The following is a 20,741-nucleotide window of genomic DNA, read 5'->3' as shown; positions in this document are numbered from 1 at the left end:
TTTGAGAATAGGGATCCAAATAGCCCAATACTCGGCCCGATCCAAAACTGAAGTGGACCATGGCAAAGGGAAAAGGCTGGGAAGGAACACCAACCATTGAATTTCACAGGGGAACACCTGAGTCATAAAACCATCAGATTTTTCAGGTGACCCTTTGTCTGGCTTGGATGAAGGGTCAGAACGGGGCCTGGATTCTGGATTTATACTTATACAACATGGTAGGCCCCCACAATGGGCGTTTCCCACTAAACATGTTCCATGTTCTATTTTACCGGTGATTTTGGGTGGCTCAGAGATTTTCGAGGGACACTTGTGATGGATTATTTATGGAATTAGAATTCGTAGGAGGCTGGCTAGGTTTGCGCATGCATTTGCACGTTCGTTTGACATCAAGCTTCTCATTTATACGGATGGTCCGCTTGTCCTGCGTGCCTATGTGCCCCTAGGGAAGCTGAGTAAACTGTGGGGCCTACGGTGAATTATGTATTTTATCCACTCCATCTCCCATCCATTTTATCAGATAATTTTAGGGCTTGAACCCAAAAATGAAGCATTTCCAAAGCTCAAGTGGACCACACCTCAACACCACATGAACCAGTGTGAATTGAATTCTTCTGTTGAAAAGCATTTCCAAAGCTCAAGTGGACCACACCTCCACACAGACATGGATGAAAGGAAAACACAAATATAAGCTTGAACAGGTTGGATGACAAATAAACATCCATGTATGTGTGTGATCTTATGAACAGGTTGGATGACAAATAAACATCACTGGGGGCCCTAGGAAGCTTTCAATGATAGATTACTGAGTCACTCAGAAGGCAATCTGATTTCTGCCCCTAGATGTTTATGAGGTGGGTCTTGCAGCGTAACCTATGCCAGGAATCTGGCCAGGCCGTGCATCTGATGGGCCATTTCCACAACCTAGATGGTGCTTTTCAAATTGGGCTGTCAATAGGCCAGCTCAGGGTCAGCTTTGGCCAGGCAAAAAGCTCACCTATTCAAAATTTTGATTTTGCTCCGGACTGATTGATGCCATGGACTGCCAACACGGGTGGGCCCACATGAATGGACTGCCATAATGCAAAAATCCACGTTTCACGAGTATTAAACTTGCCTTTGTAACTCCACTTGAAGTTAACTTGCTATTTGCACGAATCAAATGATAATAAAAGGTCCATGTACTCTTTATCTGAAACCTCCTTTATCTACAAGCACACCCCAATACAAGGAAACTCTAGTCCATTGAAACAGAAGGATAACACACAACAGAAGCAGGGCATGAAACAAGAATCAAGCAGGCACTGCAAAACTCTGCTCCGTCCAGCGTGGCACATCCACCATGATGCATGGATCTGATTTCTCAAAATCAGCAACCTATGAAAAATCCAAGCAAACAACGTCAGTCAGTCAGTAGTAACTCCGTAAGTAAATTCACTGCAAGATAGCAAGCTATCATACAATGCTCGTTAAGAATAAACGGGCACTTATCGTTCAACCATGGTCAAATAACCTAAGCTGACTCAGGCAAGGTACATATGGGATCCACCTTCCAGGAACCGAAGCTGTTGATCCAGTGGGGCATCCACAATGGGCCCCACCATATAAATAATAAATTTGGTCACTGTAAGGAGGATCCCACATGCTCAGTTTGTTGTGATGAGAAAAAGCTTGATATTAAATTTTCTGTAGAGAATACACTCACCAACAACAAAAAGAAGAAAAGAGTAGGGGTGGCAACTGGCAATGGGTCAGGTTCAGCCCAGGTCAGGGCCAGCCCAAGCCCAACCCATTTACTCAGCGGGCAAATATTTCTAGCCCGAACTTGACCCATGACCCTCTAGCTAATCCAACCCACTTATATTCATCAAGCCCGGCCAAACCCACTTAAATATACATCCTATATGGGTGAGTCAGATCAGGTTGGGTTGGCTACAGTTCAACCCAAGTCTCAACCATATACTTAGATGGGTCAAATATCTAGACCGAGCCGAATCTGCTACCCATTTAGCTTGGGCCCAAAGCTGCCTCAAAAGTGGGTCAGGCCAGTTGGGCCAACTGGTCAACCTGAAGCAGTGCCACCCATAGAAAGGAGAAGGCAGAAAAAAGTGCCCAAAAATAATAATGAAACTGATGTGTTTACCTTTTCTCCACAGCTTGGGCAGTAATGATACTTGTGCCAGAGGCAATCCATTGAAGGGCAGAGGAAGCATACTCCCAGACACATCGGCATCATGCATCCAATCAAAGCTGCTAGGCTCGGCTTCGATCTGGTATAATATATTAAAAGATCACTTCTTTTTTCTTTTCTTTGTATCACTTGCCACGTTTCCAAATATCAGATAAAAGGGTTTAAAGGCACTATGGGTACACACACGCACACACGTGTGTGATTTTGCCAATAGATTTTGAGGTTATAAAGAGGTCTTAACTACAGCCACTTCAGTAGTTTGGTAAAATGCAAAGGGAGATGAGGAAAAAGAAAGATTTTGATACTTCGGCAGTGTGTGATGGATCAATTGGCAGCACTTAGAAATTAATTAAATTGCATACTTGGAATACAAGTAATTCAAATTAAAATGTCCAAATTACAGGTCCCATTTTGGATGTATCATGACCCAGAAGTTACGCTTGTTTCATTATCTGACTGCCAGACTGGTGGACAATTATTGGATGGCTAAAAATGAAAATATCCCTGATTTCAACAGACGACTGTCCACAAAACTGATTTTATATCCCTGTTTGGATTGCTCAACAAAACTGATTTTAGGACTTGGTTTAATGAGTTAATTTGTGCCATGTATACAATTTCTGAGTGCCTCTCATAAAAAGCTGGAGTATCAAAAAACTCCCTTTTAAGAAAAATAATGCAGGCGAATACACAAGTGATGCCTAAACAATGAAATTATATTAGTTCATCTTTCCTACAAAAACAACGATCCCTCCATTAAAATCAACAATCAGCTAACTTATCCATTAGAAGAATACAGTCCCTCTTTCACCTGATGGATATCATTGGTGTAATCCTGACCAATCATAATGGAAAAGTAAGGCGACGTTTGGATGCAAAATGAACTGAATTGCAAACATCCAGCTTAACAAAGTCAATGACAGTTCACAGTTCATCCAACTTGGAAGTGACACAATTGCAACTTGGAGGCCATATCTCAGCATGAATGTGACTTTTTTTTTTTTTTTTTAATTCTTCTTTTCTTTTCTTTTTTAATGATTTAATGACAATTTAGTGATTACTGCTTTATTGGACCAATAATTGTAATTCAACACTCAACAGTGTATCCAAATGCACCCTCAGTGGAACCGTTGACGGCCGAAGAAAGTACACTTATAGCAATCAGTCCTGGCTCTTGGAACTGCTACACCTAAAGTCAAAATGAAACCAACATGATATTTAGAGTGTGTATCGCCATTTCATAAATCCCGTACTCTCATTATCCACTTCAAAACCGAATCCTGAAGTGTGGGCATCCCCTCCCAACCAAGGTGTCCCATATCCGTTACAATACGGCCGTATCGGCTGATACATATCAGTAACGGCAGTGGCCGTTATGCGATACGGGGCCGTAATGGGGCACCCCCCGATTCTGTAGCTATAACGGTAAAAAAAGGCTTTTTATTTTTTTTATTTTTTTACTTTTTAAGGTGTATTTTTTCACTTTTTTTGAAACTTCTTTCTTCCAAACTTTTCTTAAATCATTGTATTGCTATTTTCGACCACTCTTAGCTTGATATTACAGATAAAAACAACTTATATTAAGGATTTTCTTGATTCAAAGCTCCGTGGGCCATTTTTCAGAAATTCTTCAAAAATAGGTATTTATATTTTTTATTCATTGTTTTGCTGTTCGAATAGTAGAATATGATGTGTTAATCATAATAAAAGATATTAATGTTCATTTTATAGATTGTTGCTATCATTTTATATATTTTTAAAATTTTTTTCTATTTACGCACTATTTTCGGCCCTTTTTAAAAAAATTCGAAAAATCATTTTTTACTGAATGTTTTGCCATTTTAATGGTAGAATATGATGTGTTAATCATAGTAGAACATGTTAATGTCCATTTTACAAATTGTTGTTGTCATTTTATATTTTTTTATAATTTTTTTCTATTTATGCACTATTTTCGGCCCTTTTTTTAAAAATTCGAAAAATCATTTTTTTATTAAATGTTTTGTTGTTTTAATGGTAGAATATGATGTGTTAATCATAGTAGAACATGTTAATATCCATTTTACAGATTGTTGTTGTCATTTTACATTTTTTTAATAATTTTTTTCTATTTACGCACTATTTTCGGCTTTTTTTAAAAAAAATAAAAAAATCGAATATATTACACATGTAAGATATTTTCATATTACATTCATTCTAATATATCTATCATTGATAGTATATAATTAGAAAATTAAATATATGAGTTTTGCAGTCAAATCCAGGTTGTCAGGTTCATAAATTCATTAGACAATCCGATACAACTTCTCACCAAAGAGTGGACCGTTACACCACCATAAACATGTTCTAATTTATAATGAATGCATATTTGGAATGCTTAGAATATTCCAGATTTAATCCATATTTTTTCATATTTTTTTGGCAAAAAAATAAAATAAAATTGCACCGTTACAGCCAGTTACGCCCCCGTATCGCCGTTACACCCCCGTATCCGTATCGGTATCGGAGGGCACCATTATGCCAACCAATACCGATACAGGATACCTTGCTCCCAACTGATCCCTCTAGTGTGGCCCACCTAAGTTTCTGATCGGCCTAATTGTTGGGCCCCAGGCCAGACATAAGACGGTGCACCTGATGGTCTTAGTGGATGTCATGCATACATCACAGTGGGCCCATCTTACTTGACGTTACCATAACATTGTGTTGACAATATGTGATCAAATCTCATCTACAGGTTTGATCATGGCATCGACATCTGATTGTGAAATTCAACTACCACTTTCTGACAGTATCTACCATTTCATCTATACTCCATCCACAGACTCATTAATCAAGATCCCCTCGTAGAATTAGACCATGCATCTTCCCAAAACTGAACGCAGCCTCAGTCACTCGAACAAAAAGAAATCTCCCTACTGAATAAACTTTCCAACTTACACACTACTTTCCAGAGCCCAAAAGCTCTATACTGAGAGGAATACAAAGTAAACCCCCAACATCATTACCATACTTACATGCTATCACAGATCTCTGTAAGCTTCCCTCCTCTTTCCAAACCTATTTGGTAGAATCTTCAAAACTTCATGAGTCAAAATTCATTCAGTTCATCCATTTTTAACTGTTTGTCCGGTTCATCCTTACAGCACAAAGTCAACTTATCAAATAGTCGTCCATTCTTTGCCTTGATCAAGGATTAAACTTGATGCTGGAGTCCATAACGCCATAAAAAACAGTAATGCATCATCAAATAAAGGTCAAATTGGATGGATACATTATGTGCATTGGGTAGAGATATACACATGGCTTATTCATGTTTATCCATCTAATAAACTGCACATAACAGGCAATACTTATCCATGTACCAATCAACACTAGGAACTAGGAAGACCTTGTTGATGCAAGTAGGTTCCTTGTCCAATGTGTAGGACCTACATGGTCCCATGCATGGGGCCTATCACACACGTGAGGTCCACAGGGTGGCTGCATATGGATAGATTAACGTTAGTTTTTTTTTTTTTCTCCTTTATGTTTATTGGTTTAAAATGCAAAGATAAATGAAAAAATTGCCCTCACTTAGAACCAATAGGGAATATCATTTAATTAAGGGCAGTTTAGTAATTTCCATTGTTATTATTAGGGTTTTAGTCTGTGTTGAGAGATTTATAGCCCTTCTAGGATACGTGATTATATGGAGGTTGAATGAAACATTATCTTCTCTTCTTTGAAAATACCCTCCCTAATGCACATGGTCCTTTATAGATTTGCAATTTAATCCTAGTTTGTGCTGCTAGATGTCTTCATTGTCATGCATTCGGAGCTTTCAGGTCATTTTTGGTATCAAAGCAAGTTCGCTTTGGGTATTGAGCATGGGATTTCTTCTCTCCCTTAATCATTTTCTTCTCCTTTCTTTTGTTTGTTTCTTATATCCAAAACCTTACCCATCCCTCTTACCCAAAACCCAAATAGGGGTGCAATTTGGGCAGGTTGAGTCGGGTTGAGGGTCAACCCAAGAACAATCTGACCTCGAGAGGATCCAATCCGCAACTGATCCAACCTGAATTCCAACCCAAGGAAGCCAAACCAAACCCAACCCGATGAGGACAACTGACCATTTAGGGTGTACCAGAGGAGGAGATTGGCCCAGCCTTCACTTTGGCTCGATGATTTGCAAATGGGCCCGGGTAGGCCGCACCAAGGCCTTGAAGACCCCACGTGCATGATCATGCATCTCCGAAAACCATACACTAAGAAGATGCATGTGGGCTGCTTAGTTGAGGAGTCTTGACTATTGGATTGTGTGGATCCTTTGATTGAACGGTTGGATCATTTTGATCATTGATCACTGTGATCATGAGTGTTGGGATTAACATATTTTATGTTTTTGTTGATTATTCATAACTTAAGATTAGCAAGTTTATGTTTTATGACGCCACATGACAAGTGAGGCATTTTTATTTAAGTGAGGGTATTTTTTTAAAAAGAAATCTTTCCTAAGAGCGTCTTTTTGTAAATAAAAAATAATAATAAATTTTATTTTTTATTTTTTATTTTTTTAAAAAGACCTTTTTGAGACTATAAAGGGGGGACGTCCAGCCCTAGCCCTTTGAAAATAGAATGAAACAGTCCCTTTTGCTTAGAAAAAGCATCTTCTCTAATGTGAAGTGAGATCCTCTTGTGAAAAAATGTTATTTTGGTGTGAATCCAAGGGTGTGAAGCATATTATCTTATTCTTTTATCTCATTATCTACAATCAAGGTATTTTCTTTCACTTTCTCCTTCTCCATCTCTCTCAATCCCTCTTTACTTCTCTCTACCTCTTCTTCTTTCTTTTGTTCTCAACCAAAACCCACCTAAACCAAACCTATTCACACCATACGACCGTATGTCCATACGGGTGTGACCGTACATCCAACTCTCCTTCTCTCTTTCCCTCTTAATCCTTACTCCTTTTTCCTTTAAGATCCCTAGTCCTAAGCCTAAAACCCTAACCCAATTTCCTAGTTCTCAAAACCCTACTTCCCCACAAAACATAATTTTCCTAAATCCCCAAATCCTAAATTCCTAACCCTAAATCCCAAAATCTGAAAACCTAAACTTATTTCCCCAATTTCCTAACCCCTGAATTGCGCCAAATCTGCCTTTGAACTTGAACTATGCCTATGTTAAGTGTGAGAGTTCCAATCTCTCATGAGACCTAAGGTTTTCATGTTTATATGATTCAGACTTGTGTGGGATTATGATTTTATCATAAATATGAAATTTATTGCCTTTTTGGTACTCTTTAGATCATGGTTGGACAACATGTTATCATATTTGATTTACTGTGATTAATATGTTAATAATCTCCCGCATCCAAGTAGTTAAATCACACGTCCTGCATCACAACCTGACTTCTTCGTACTCAACCCTTCACAAATGATTATTCCCAACCTAACCTAACTTTACCTAAATTTGCTAAACCAGAACCTAACCTCAAATCATGTTGGAGTTTTCCAACCCTAACCTGCGCCGAGGACCCTGACACCCCAACCCAACCCGACCTGAACTCCAGTTAGGTCAGTTAGGTTCAGGTTGACCAGGTTCAGGTTGACCCAAACCCAATTCTGAAAACCTAACTTATTTCCCCAATTTCCTAACCCTTGAATTGTGCCAAATCTGCCATTTGAACTTGAGTTATGTCTATGCTAATATGTAACTACGGTGTTGATCCAGAGATTAGGGTAAAGAGAAAAGAGAAGATAAATAGTTTGCTTGAAGAGGAACCGACCTCCTAAAGAACTTTTTCATTTATCTCTTCTTATCAAAATGAGAGTTTACATTGAAACTTATGGAGCTCATGACACCTCTCTCCCCAATTGCTATTCCTACTAGCAATCTCCAATAAAATACTCTGCTTACTAATAATAACCAACCATGAAAATCTAAAAGGACTTACCGACTTAAGACCCTTCTAACTTAAGAATCCTTGTAAACTAAGGAACACCAGACTTGAAGTCCAGAATCTGTTCTATTTGCTAGTGTCATCTTCAATCGTCCCTCCCACATAGTCCGTGTTTGAATCTTCTTCAAAGTCTGCAATTATGCAGATTTGGGCTTCCTAAGTGTGATCTTGAGAAATCTGTCATCGCAATTGTAAGGACAGGCCAGCAATTTTCTAGGACCCAAAGTTCCTGGAGAGACTAAGGGGTCGTTTGGCACTGTGGATTGGAGGGGGTTTCAAATCCCCTTGGTTGTTTGGCACGTAAAGTAACTGGGGGTTGCAAATCCAGGGGTTTGCAATCCACAGTGAGAGCTTGGATTACACCTAAAATCATTTCAATAGTTGCAGGTGTGACATGTGTGTCACTGTACACTATCATTCTATTGGGCACATGGCTCACTAATGATGATCAGCACCGTCCAAACATTGTCCATGTAAATCAGCACCATCCAAACATTGTCCCTATTCATCAACGAATAAAAATTGTTGGTTAGTCACTCAGACATTATCTTGTGCTTGCAGTCCATCCGAGACTTGGAATTTCATCATTTTCAGGCAAAGCATGTATTTCAGAGGGCTTATCACAACCATAGTGTCAAAAATTATATATCTCACTAATTAGAGATATTAAAATTGATTTAGTAATTAAATTAAAACCCCTGTAAATATACCATGCATAGGTATTTTTGGATTAAAGTTGATTCACACTCCAGGGTGCCAAACACGCTGTGAGGATTGCAAATCCAGGGGGTTTCCAATCCTGGGGGTTCTGAATCCACACTCCCAAACAGGCCCTAAATATCCACCTTCCTCATTTATTGTGTATAGCGGCATAATCATTGGAAAAAAAGGCTCAACAACCATCAGTAGGTAAGAAGTGTTTTGGCTGTTGGGGTTCAGCTTTTTGTTTCGTAGCTAGAATGCCAACTTATCATCTTGCAAGTGCATGAGTCGGCTCAAACATCTGGACATCATACTAGATCTCATCCTTCAGCCCACACACAAAACAATTTATGAGAAACACCAACAACAATCCAAAGGTTCGATTTAACAGCCTTTCAAATTCCGCTTGATCCTTGGAGATTGAAGTAGTTTGCCTTACTTGGCTGAGGTCCCAGCAAAATCTCCATGCCAATATGGCCAAAATCAAGAATACAGTGTGCCTTTGTAAATCTTTCCCATGAAAATGGTCCTATGTCTCTTGTTAACCATTGATAACATTGTGTGGCCTCCTCTTCAAGATGAAAAGAGACCACCATCACGTTTGTTGATTGAAAATTTGTTGTACTCAAAGAATCACTCGGCTTGGCAAATCCAACTGGTTGGATCCTCACCATAAAAACATAAATTTGTTATTGTTTGGATGCGATATACCCATTGCTAGATCCATTATGTGTTTGATCTAGCACTAGCGTTGCTGAAGATTCCTCCCTTCCGATTAGTTGGTGCCAAGTTCAAGTTGTTCAAGCCTTTAGAAGATCTCCCTGAGAAATCAATCCGGCCAGTTCCACATTCTTTCCAAAGCATTCCTTTCAATTATTTGATCTTCACTGCTAGCTTTTGATATCTTGTTCCTTCCACCATCAGATACTAGTCGTTGGCTTAGTTACCAATTTGATAAGTACATGTACATATCGACTGTATAGATCTTGAGATTAGGGTAAAGAGAGAAGGAAAAAAAGATAAAGTAAAAAAGATAAATGGTCCCTAGAAGGGGAACAGGTATCCGAAAGGGCATATTTGTTTATTTCTTCTTATCAAAATGACAGTTTACATTGAAATTTATAGATCTCATGGCACCTCTCCAATAGATGTTCTTTCTAGATATCTGCAATAAAATGTTCTCCTACTAATAATAAACAATCAAGAGAGAAAAAAAAAATCTGAAAAGACTTGCCACCTTAGATTCCAAACTTGACTTCTAAACCAAGAAACGCCACAATTGCTAACTATCAACAAGATATCCATCGCCCTGTCTACCATTTAGCTATGGGTTCAAACCCTATGAGATTGAAAATAGAACATCCAAATTTCCTGATCCGATTAAGAGCACTTGAATGCAAAAAAAAAAAAAAAAAAAAAAGAAAAAAAAAAAAAAACTTCTCTAAAGTTCTCCAAAAATAAATGGTCATACCATAGCCCATGTAGAATTAGGCACCCCCAAGAGCACCACAATACAATTTGATTTTCTTCTTCTTTTATCTATCTAAAGAGCAAAGTAGTCAAAAACAGGACTTCTCTTCACCATCACCATTCAATCAAGATACACCTGTAGTGAAATTTCGTTGTGGGCATTTCACGCCGGGCAATTCCCCCAAGAAAAACTACTATGCAATGAATATTTGAAGCTTTATTCCTATAAATTCAGAATTCATACTTCAAGGAAAGATCCTTCCAATGTCAAAATAGAAACATGGAATGAACCAAAAAATCACGGAATCTAAATTCAAATGAATAATTCAAGAAACCCGCCACACAGATGAATTACCACAAAGACACTGACTCTAGTCCATCACAGTGAACCAGTCTTCCTTCATTGCAACTCTCCACCAAACAACATGGCTCTACAATGGGGGAATCAGGACCGTCCAACTTGAAATCCTTTCTGCAGATGGCCCACAAAAGCAGAACCATGTCGATCAGGCCAATCCTACCCATCCAATCCAACTCCATCAAACGGACAGCTAAAATAAAAAATGTCTAGTGTCCAAATTCAGAGGGGGAGGGTGCATAATCGGGAAATCAGGACCGTCCAACATGAAGGCTTTGCAGCAGATGGCCCACGGAAACAGAATCACGTCAACCAGCAAATCCTACCCGCCTAATCTAACTCCTTAAAACTGACGGCAAACATAACACTCCAAATCCAAATACAGAAAAAACACATCACTCAGAAAGCAGGGACGGTCCGATCCATGCGATCTCCATACATCCGACCATCCACGACGGCTCCCACCAAAAACGTAAGAGTTGCAACGAAGACAAAACCAGTCCAAATCGACGAACCGACGAGAATTTAAATAAAAAAGAAAAGAAAGAAAAAACAAGCAATCAAATTCAGAACCAGATGAAAACCCTAGAACGGTATCTTAGACGGAAAAAGTAACGGCGTTACTTACTTGACGTCCGTGATGCCGGAACTGCCGCAGTAGACGCAGTTGAAGGGGGCGGGAGTGTCTCTGAAGATGGTCTGCTGCAAAGGAATCCCCTTCGGATCGCCGTAGATGGCGTTTGGTGGGACCATCCCTGCCTGGTAAGGGTTCTGTCCCACATAGTAGAATTGCTGCTGCTGCGTCGGATGGGAATGCATCTGTTGCATCGGAGATTTAGGATTCGGGTCGTAGGGGTATGGGATTCCCACCGCCGGCTGATCGTCTTTCGACATTTTCTCTCTCTTCGATTGGTTTTCTGCCAACGGACGGTTGCGATTGACGCTAGATCGAGCAGGGGAATGAGGGAAATGAGAGACTTGGAAAAGCGCGTTGGAATGGCGACGAAGACGCAGAAATATATATATAGTGATTAGTTCGTTTCCTCTGTCGAGATTGATCATACAACTTTTTTCGCTACCCATGGGGTCCCACAAGATGATATGGACTGATGATTTGAACCGTCCATGTTTTTTATAATACTATAAATTAATCATTTTTCATATTAAATCTTCAAATATCATCTAAAAATTCAAAATTTTCAGTGAAATGAGAGCCACTGATAATTTTCTTTTTCCTTATTCTAAATTCATCTACATATAATGATACTCTCAATCGTCGGTTCTGAATAATTTTATTTATCAGATTTCTATAAAATATTTTATACATCATGGACGGTTACGATCATCTGATTACTAAGCAAGTCACTCCCAATGGGCGACGGCACACGATGAAATCCTAGTCGCGACAGAGGCAAAACGTACTCGTATACAGATTCGGACGCTTTGGGAAGAGGTTTCCGGCCTGAGGAACGCGCGATGGAGGTTTCCGGTTTGAGAAACGCGCGAGTGAAAGTGAGAATGGGACGCGCAGCACGTTTGATGATTTGGCATACGCGTGATAGATCGCTGCCACTCATCAGGTGATGATCACCTTGAAAACTCTATGAGAAAAAATTATAGACTCATTAGGTGGGGCGGAGGTATAGGTCATTCTCAAGATGTTCTCCACCTGATTAGTGCACAGGATCTCCATACGTGCGCCACATTGGCGTGAGCTTCACCCACCCACTCATCAGTTCGGCTTCGATTGTACACTACGGACCGTTGATCTTTTCTTCGTAACCATCTATGATTCTGCTACATGTACGCCCTCCTGATGAGTCGAATGGCCAGATCTTTGGACCAAGTACTGGGTCCGCACCTGATGAACGGTCACCACATTGTACAAGTGTGCGGCGATGACTTTCCCTCATCTCACTCGCGCGAGTCTCGTTTTCTGGATTCGAGAAGGAGCGGAACGGGGTTGCTGAAGTTTCCAAAACGCGGGTTCGGTCTTCCTCGTGATTGACGAACGTCACCTTCGAGAATCACCTTACACGCTGGCAGGGATGACAGCTCATCATCGTGGGACCCGATTGGGATAGAATCCAGGCCAAAATCTACACTTTGCAGATGGTTTCAAATCCCCCTTTTGTTCAATCAAATGAACGGTTGAGATGAATGCTGAAAGTACCAGGTTAGGATCGTCCAATCCATCTAATTTCGGGTAAATACCCTATCTAAAAATCTCTAAAAACGTTTTTCACGGTCTTGATTAACTTAATATATTCCACGTGTACGGCATCTTTGTGTATGGCTATGTCCAGCCTATTGTTTTCCCTTCGAGGACGCAGTTTGGCTACGGACCCCAACACCAGCAAGCTAGCTGGTTCAAAGCTCTTTGGGCTCCACCATGATGTATGTGTTTTATCCACGCCGTCCATCCATTTTTTTTCATCTCATTTTAGAGCATGAGCCCAAAAATAAGGTAAATCGAAATCTCATCTGGCCCACACTACAGGAAAACATCGTTGATTGAACATCCACCGTTAAAACCTTACTAAGGGCCCACTGTAATGCTTATTTGTCATCCAACCTGTTGATAAGACAACACAGACCTGGATGAAGGAAAAAAAAAAAACCAAATATCTTCTTGATCCAAAACTTATGTGGCCCAAAAAAAAAGGTTTTCAACGGTAAGCATTCAATCCCCACTATTTCCTGTGGTGTGGTCCACCTAAGATTTGGATCTGTCTCATTTTTTGGATCATACCTCAAAATGAGCTGACAAAATGGATGGACGGCATACATCATGGAGGGGCCCACAGATCTTTGACGCCAGCTACCTGGCCGTCCGGAGAGGTTCGCTACATCTCAGGTCACACGTCTGGCGTAATCATAATCGTTGATCTCATCGGCTACCACTTGTAAAGGCCACAGCCTATGGGCCACATGTCAAAGATCACTCTCATTTAAGATCTAACCATCAATAAGAAGTTAGAAGCAATGATCCAGAAAAAACCCTGTTGTAAAACTCTACCCACGTACAATGAGAATTTCTGATGAGTGAGATTTTCTTCATGCAGGCTAAATACATGGATGGCTGATAGATGAACGGTCAAGATTGCACATGGCGTAGGAGAAGGGGCCAACAAGCGAGACTCAAGTGGGCCAGCTTTACTATTTAGAACATGCATATCATGTGAACTCATGTGATGGTTAAGAGGTCGCGGTCAAATTGCCCACCGGTCTATTCCGTCGACATTTCTAAAATCAAAGTTCTAGATGGATAGAAGCTTCTGGATGCATATCTCATCAGGTCCGTTGATTATCAGATCATGATGGGCCATTAGAAATGCTAATATCTCGTTAGAGAGCACGATAGGCTGTCTCATCAGGTCCATTGGTTATCAGAGGATGATGCAAGGTCTGTCTTTCATCAGGTAACTGGACCAGCAAGCACCGAATGGACCAAATCTGGTCCAATTTCTCCCACCCGTTTAGGCATCCAAGTGGGTTCGGGTCCACCATTGTGGACCCAGTTTTTTAACAGGTTATAATTGGGTCAGGTTGAATCCAGCAGCTTAGGTTGTCATTAAAACACCACACACGTGTACAGGTAACACACATGTGTGAATTAATCTCAAGTTGCGTGACCATTTAAATGCCCTTACTGGACATGAGCTTGGCCTTAACCTGACTTTGAAACCAAGGTCCAAGGTAAAACGCAGGGATGGGCGTGATGAGGTCAATTACGGCTTCTTCAATTAAATAATTAATTTGATTATGCAGGTGTTTCTTGGACTCCTTACATAGATTCCTTGAATACTCGAGGAGAGAAAAAAATAAAAATAATTTCTAAATAAATTAACTGATGGGTAAAAATGAATTTACAATCCTTTAAATAATGATATAAAACTTAGGAAGAAATTTCATAATAAATCCAACTAAAACTCTCTTACTATTTATATACGGTCATGATTTCCATTGGACCTCTTCGTTTTGACCAAAAATAGTAAATGTCCTCTTTGGCTCACTCATAAAGCTCAAAGGTTAGAAAGTAATAATTAAACTAAAACTTATTATAAATAGTAAAAATGAATTTTGACTTTCGATAGGATGGAATCTTACAAATTCAGTGTTAGCAACCTGACATAAGCAAATTAGGTGGCTACGGTAGCTTCTCCTACCCAAAATCACATATGGTACGTCGAATAACTCATTTCAATTTACAAGAAACTTGTTTTTAAGGTTTTAACGATCCGGATCACTTTCACCTCCGATCAGACTTCTCTAATCCATCTTGGATATGATAGTGTCCGCAACGGGCATTACATCACATGGGTACCCAAATGGGATAGGATCATGGTCCTACAAAATGAGATCTGAATCCGACAGCAACGCTCACATGCTCCAAATCCCTACTTAGAGCACATGTACCAATGGGGAGATACTCATCAGGTGGGTTGCACCTGTACAAAGAATATTAATGGTTAGAAAATGATGAGCAATGGTCTATTCTCAAGGTAAAGTTGTGGCCTACACGATGAGAGGAGGCATGTTTGTGATGGGCAAAACTACTTCAATCATTTTTTCTATGAATATATGTTTCGGTTTTCTTACCTACATATATAGAAATTTTTAATGTTATTGAAATTTTTTTATAAGAGAGTGTAAAGTAAATAAGATTTAGTACTTACTTATTTGTGTCGGAAATACCTTCCCACCCAAGTATATATTTAAAATCTAATTTACGATCTCCTTTATTCAGGCATAAAGGATCCTACGTTTCACTATCCAAGCGTTGGTATCATAGCCATTTTGCATCTATTATGGTAGATTGGTTAGGTTAGCTATAGCCCCATTCAAGGATCATTGGCCAGGATCAAATCTACCATCCATCCTGTCTAGATGGAAAGGGATTTATCACCCTAATGTTGTTGCAACCAGCCATCTAAAAAGGGTTGCATCTGGCGGTCGGCCAGGATAGCCATCTCCATCAGACTACGATAGCCATCTCCATCAGACTACGCACGGCTGCTGCCCTATCCATAAACATCGTCCATGATAATGTCTCTTTATTATTTGGCCACCTCTTTGACATCCGCAAAGTAAGAGCCTGTTTGATTTTTCAGCTCAAATGTAATTACCATGTAAATGGGTAATAATTATTTACTGAGGTAATCACCACGTCTTTTCCGATGTAGATGTGAAAACTTACTTTTTAACGCATAAATCAAAAATTTTACAAAATCAATGTGGGGCCCACCGATGATGTAAGTGACTTATCCACACCACTCATTTGTTATGCGCTGAATTTAGGGCAAGACCGAAAAAATGAAACAAATCTAAAGCTTAAGCAGATCACACCACAGGAAACAGCAGGAATTGAATGTCAACCATTAAAAACTTCTTAAGGCCCTCGAAAGTTTAGAATCAAGCTGATATTTGTGTTTTCCTTGTTATCCATGTTCGTGTGACCCTATGAATAGGTTAGATGATGAAAAAACCTCAACATGGGTTCAATGAAGAAAACAACTTTCAACGGTGGACGAATTAATGCCATTGTTTCCTTTCGTGTGGGCCATTTGAGTGTTGGATCCACCTCATTTTTCGGTTCATGCCCCAAAATATTCAAATAAAATAGATGGACAGTGCGGTTATATCATATACATTATGATGGGGTCTGCAGATTTAAGTTAATACTTTTGTATCGATTTTCGAGATGCAATTACTCTCATGTTTTCAAATCAGGAGAAAAGGTAATAATTACTTATTTACCGGTTTTACCTGCAACATGTAAAATCAAATAGGCCCTAAATGTCACTTAAGAGCCATGAATATCATTTTTTCTTTTTCTTTTTTTAAAAGATCGATTTAATTTATCTATCACTCTTCTTTTAAAAGTCTCCACATTGTAAAAATTCATATATATCTTAATTACTATGTATAGGAATTACAGTCCAACCATACACCCTAAGGGCCTGTTTGGATTGAGGTATAGTATTGTTCTGCATTGTTCTTCTGTATGGACATGATATTCATACCACTCTAGTTCGTATCCATACATTTTGTCATTGATGAACAAACTATTTGGTTTAGTGTTAATTTAGATATGTATACAATACGGATTTGTAAGTCACTATTTGGGAAAGGAATATCCTTGGCCATGGTGGATGGCTTGCAACTGATGAAGTCTGACAACCCCGACCGTGAAGTGAACGATCACACTCTACCATTCTTCATTCGTCTCCATTCAAAATCTATTCTCAAAATGTTAATAAAACACGATGAATTAGGTTAAAATTTATCCCAGATGGAAAAAGATGCAAGAAACCACGAGTGAAGGTGGGTAGATGGGTTACCCACTATCCAGTGGAAAATCCTAACCGCCAACCCCATTATGCCATGGCCATATCATCTATTTCTAAATCTTGGTATCATTAAAAGTATGAAATCAATGACATACTAAAATTAGGATATGCGCATTATGGATACATGCATTATGTAGAAAATATCCAACAAAATTTTATGAAAATATAAGTTTGAAAAGTCTACAAGTCTATAACAGACTGCAAATACGTAGAATTGTCAATAAGATACACCTGCAAAGAAAATCGTTGTTCGAGTGTATTGCATGGGATCCCATCTTCGTAGGATATATGAGAAAGCTAATGGCTACTCCCCTACGATATTTATGAAGTGGGTAGAGTTGTTTCCTAGAGTATTTAGACGTAAAGAGAAGGTACATAAAGGAAATAAAATTCACTCATGTAAAAGATGGATACTCTTATCATGAATCCAACGATCACGTTTTAAATCCAAACTACAAAGGAAACAATACTCGCTACTTGACTTTTTTGAATATCTTAGAATAAATTCTAATGGGCTCGGATGGAGGATAGAATAATGCAAGCTTCACACAAAGTTTAAGGATATGACGTCTTCGTCTTCTCCAAGGAGGAAGATGCGAACACGGCTGTGAACGTCTCAGATCTGATGGTAGAAGGACGATCTTCACTGTCACAGTCCGTGATGACGAAGAGATGAGTTGAAGGAGGGAGTAGCTATGAAAAATGGACCACAAAACCATCTGCGGTTAGAGTTATTTTTTCCCCCCACTCTGGCAATGGAGTACAATGAAAGCATTGCACTGCTCAATGCTTTGTGTACTGACTGTTGGAATATTTGGTTGAATTAAATTGACTATTAAAAATCGAGAACCAAAAAAAGGAAAATAAATTTTGAGAAAGAAGAACTTATTGAATTGAGTCGAGGCGTGACTGAGTCACTCGGCTTGAAATCAAATTTGCTCCCCTTGGACAGCGTCCCAAGTGCAACAGGTTTCCAGAGCAATCGACCTCCAGGATACAACGACTATGACCCGGTCCCAGCGGTATACTCACTGTACACGGGCTCGAACCACTTGCAGTTTAATCCGAAAGTGCTGAGTTAACTCAGCGATGAACTCAGTAAAATTCTTAAAATTGTATCAGAGAGAGTTTTATAAGAGAGATAATAATTTCGTATATTTAAAACTGGAATACGTAGTCTTTATATAGACTCCGAAGTGGTGCATAAGCACCCTTTACAAAAGGTTAGGTCCGTTGGATTAAACCCAACAGGTGCGACTAACCGGAAGGGACGCATCTCTCTGGTTTAAAACGAAAAAGCGCAAGTGCGAGTACACTCCTGCACATACAGTCCTGCGAGTACCCATACACACACCGCACCCGCACCTGCACCCAGCCCAGCCCAGCCCTTCCCGTCACGTCGCGCACGCGCACACGGACTCGGCTTGGCTCGGCTCGGCACGACACGGCTCGGCGCGCGCGTGCGTGTGTGGTCAATGGCATAGATTAGAATTATTGGCATAGCCCCCCCCCCCCCTGTAAGACCCGTATCCTAGCCCATACCATTCCATAACTTCCACGGTTCCCTCTAGTCGAATTTCGGCGACCCGGGACGAGTAGATAGCATTGGCGCATGCTCTTGAGTCACATCCTGTAAACCCGAGCCGACTCAAAATGAGACCTATGTCATTTTGACCGCGCCGTCGCCGCGGTTCCGACGATGCGTCTTGTGCGTCAATACGACGCTCAGATTATAAGATCCGGCCCGTGCATTATCTAGGCCGTTGATCCATTGATTGTGGGACCCACCTATCCCTATTGTTGTACTTTCCTAGAAACATTAATTACTATGATGTCACCCTAGGGGTGACATCACCCTACCATATCACCTTACCTTCCCTTTTCCCCATAAGTCAAACCCATTAACTCCCATTACCTCACCATCCCTCTCTCCCATCACTCCCTTACATCATTCTCTCTTTCACTTCTCTCCATTCCAAGCAATCCCTCCATGGAGCAACCCACGTCCATGGCTCCCATGAGAGGATGTCATGTGTGGCCCACCTTTCTACCTCTCATCTCTACCATCAAAGCCTCATCTCAACCGATGAATAACGTTCTTTGGAGCTTTAGAACGCGTTGATGGAAGAAGGAAGAAGAAATCTCGAGGTGGGTGATTTTATTACTTGGTTTGTGTTTTGAGGGCCACATATGTGGGACCCATCTTGATATATGTGTTGTATGGAGGGGCCCATAGTAGTGGGGTCCCTCCTATTTCCACCAATCCTTTTTTTCTTTTCTCTATTTCTCCCTCTCTTTCTCTTTTGGTGCTGGACGTGGGACCCACCAGTCATGTGTGTATTAACCACACCATCCAACCATTGGTGGTCCACCCTGATATCATACATGTGGTGGGGCCCACCTTAAATATACGTGTGATCCACCGTCCAGCGTCCACGAGGTGAAGCGTGAACTGACAATGTTGTGTACTGACAAGAAAATAAAAGGTGTCAGTTGATTTTTTTCAACTTTGGATGGACTTGGATGGACCACTCCTGTAGGCCCCAAATTGATGTATCAATCCAATCCACGCCGTCCATTATATTACCCATATCATTTTAGGCGTTGAGCCGAAAAAGGAAGTCAATACGACTATCTGGCGGGCCATAGCATAGAAAACAGTAGTTTTCACCGTTGAAATGTACTCTGATCGTCATACACCTCCAAAACATATTGAAAATTAGACTTGCTTGGTCCGTCTTGAGACATGGAATGCAATGGATGGGTTAGATTCATCTGATCTGGGCCCCACGTACCAAAAACCTTAAAATTTCTTTTTTTTTTAAAAAAAAATTACAAACATCAGCCAGCGCCTGCTGCGGCTGCAGCAGGATGTTGTCGCGTCACGGGCGGGCGGAAGGCAGGGACCCACGGCCCCTGCTGTGGGACCCACCATGATGTATATTTGACATCCACACCGTTCATCGGGTGGGCCACTGCCTGAAGTGGATCCACTCCAAAACTTAGACTGATCTAGGACTCAGGTGGCCCACATCACAGAAAATAGCGGGATCTAATGGCTACCATTGGAACCCTTTTTGGGTGTCCCAGAGGTTTGGATCATTATGAAATTTGTTTTCCTCTTCGTCCAGGGTCTGTGTGACCTTATCAACGGTTTAGATGGCAGATAAATGTTACGGTGGGCCCTGCATGGGACCCACTGATGTAAGTCGCTTTCCCACACCGTCCACCCATGTGGACCCTTCCATGATGTATGTGCTGCATCTTAACCGTCCGTTCATGGGAGGACGTGGACCGCACCTTTATGTATATGTTTTCCATCCAACCAGTCCATACATATGGGGCCCACCATCAGCCGTCCATCCAGCGTCCCCTGGACGTTGGGCGCTGACACTCCCGTACACTCCCATATGATATATATTATTATATAATATAATATATATATATATATATTTTTTTATTATAAAAGTCCATGGTAGGTCTGGCTGCAGGTTACGACCCCACCATGATGTTGCATTGTATCCTTACCGTCCATCTGTGCGTGGGACGGTGGGGCCCTTCCATGGTGCGAGTGTTCTACACGTACCCTCCATCGGTGGAGCCCACTTATCTATTGTATGGGTTGCTCCCATACTGTCCAGCGAAGGACGGTGCTGTTGGAGCACCTTGATGTGAGTGTTTTATCGATGCTGTCCATCTATTCTGGTGGCTTCCACGTCGGCT

General features: G+C 40.6%; 1 protein-coding gene across 1 annotated transcript; it reads right to left on the bottom strand.

Annotated features, from left to right (window-relative positions):
* Positions 1-1,163: 1,163 nt before the first annotated feature.
* On the bottom strand, positions 1,164-11,672 carry LOC131239373 (GSH-induced LITAF domain protein). The gene is made up of 3 exons (XM_058237053.1): positions 11,294-11,672; positions 2,144-2,270; positions 1,164-1,377 (listed from the first exon to the last, which is right to left on the bottom strand). Exons 1-3 carry the CDS (start codon positions 11,557-11,559, stop codon positions 1,294-1,296), a joined length of 477 nt encoding a protein of 158 aa, XP_058093036.1. The 5' UTR covers positions 11,560-11,672; the 3' UTR covers positions 1,164-1,293.
* Between the last annotated feature and the right edge of the window lie 9,069 nt (positions 11,673-20,741).

The sequence above is a fragment of the Magnolia sinica genome, chromosome 3, assembly GCF_029962835.1.
Source record: "Magnolia sinica isolate HGM2019 chromosome 3, MsV1, whole genome shotgun sequence".
In the NCBI taxonomy this organism is placed as follows: Eukaryota; Viridiplantae; Streptophyta; class Magnoliopsida; order Magnoliales; family Magnoliaceae; genus Magnolia; species Magnolia sinica.
The sequence above is the reverse complement of the archived record's forward strand: the minus strand, read 5'-3'. Positions and strand labels throughout refer to the sequence as shown.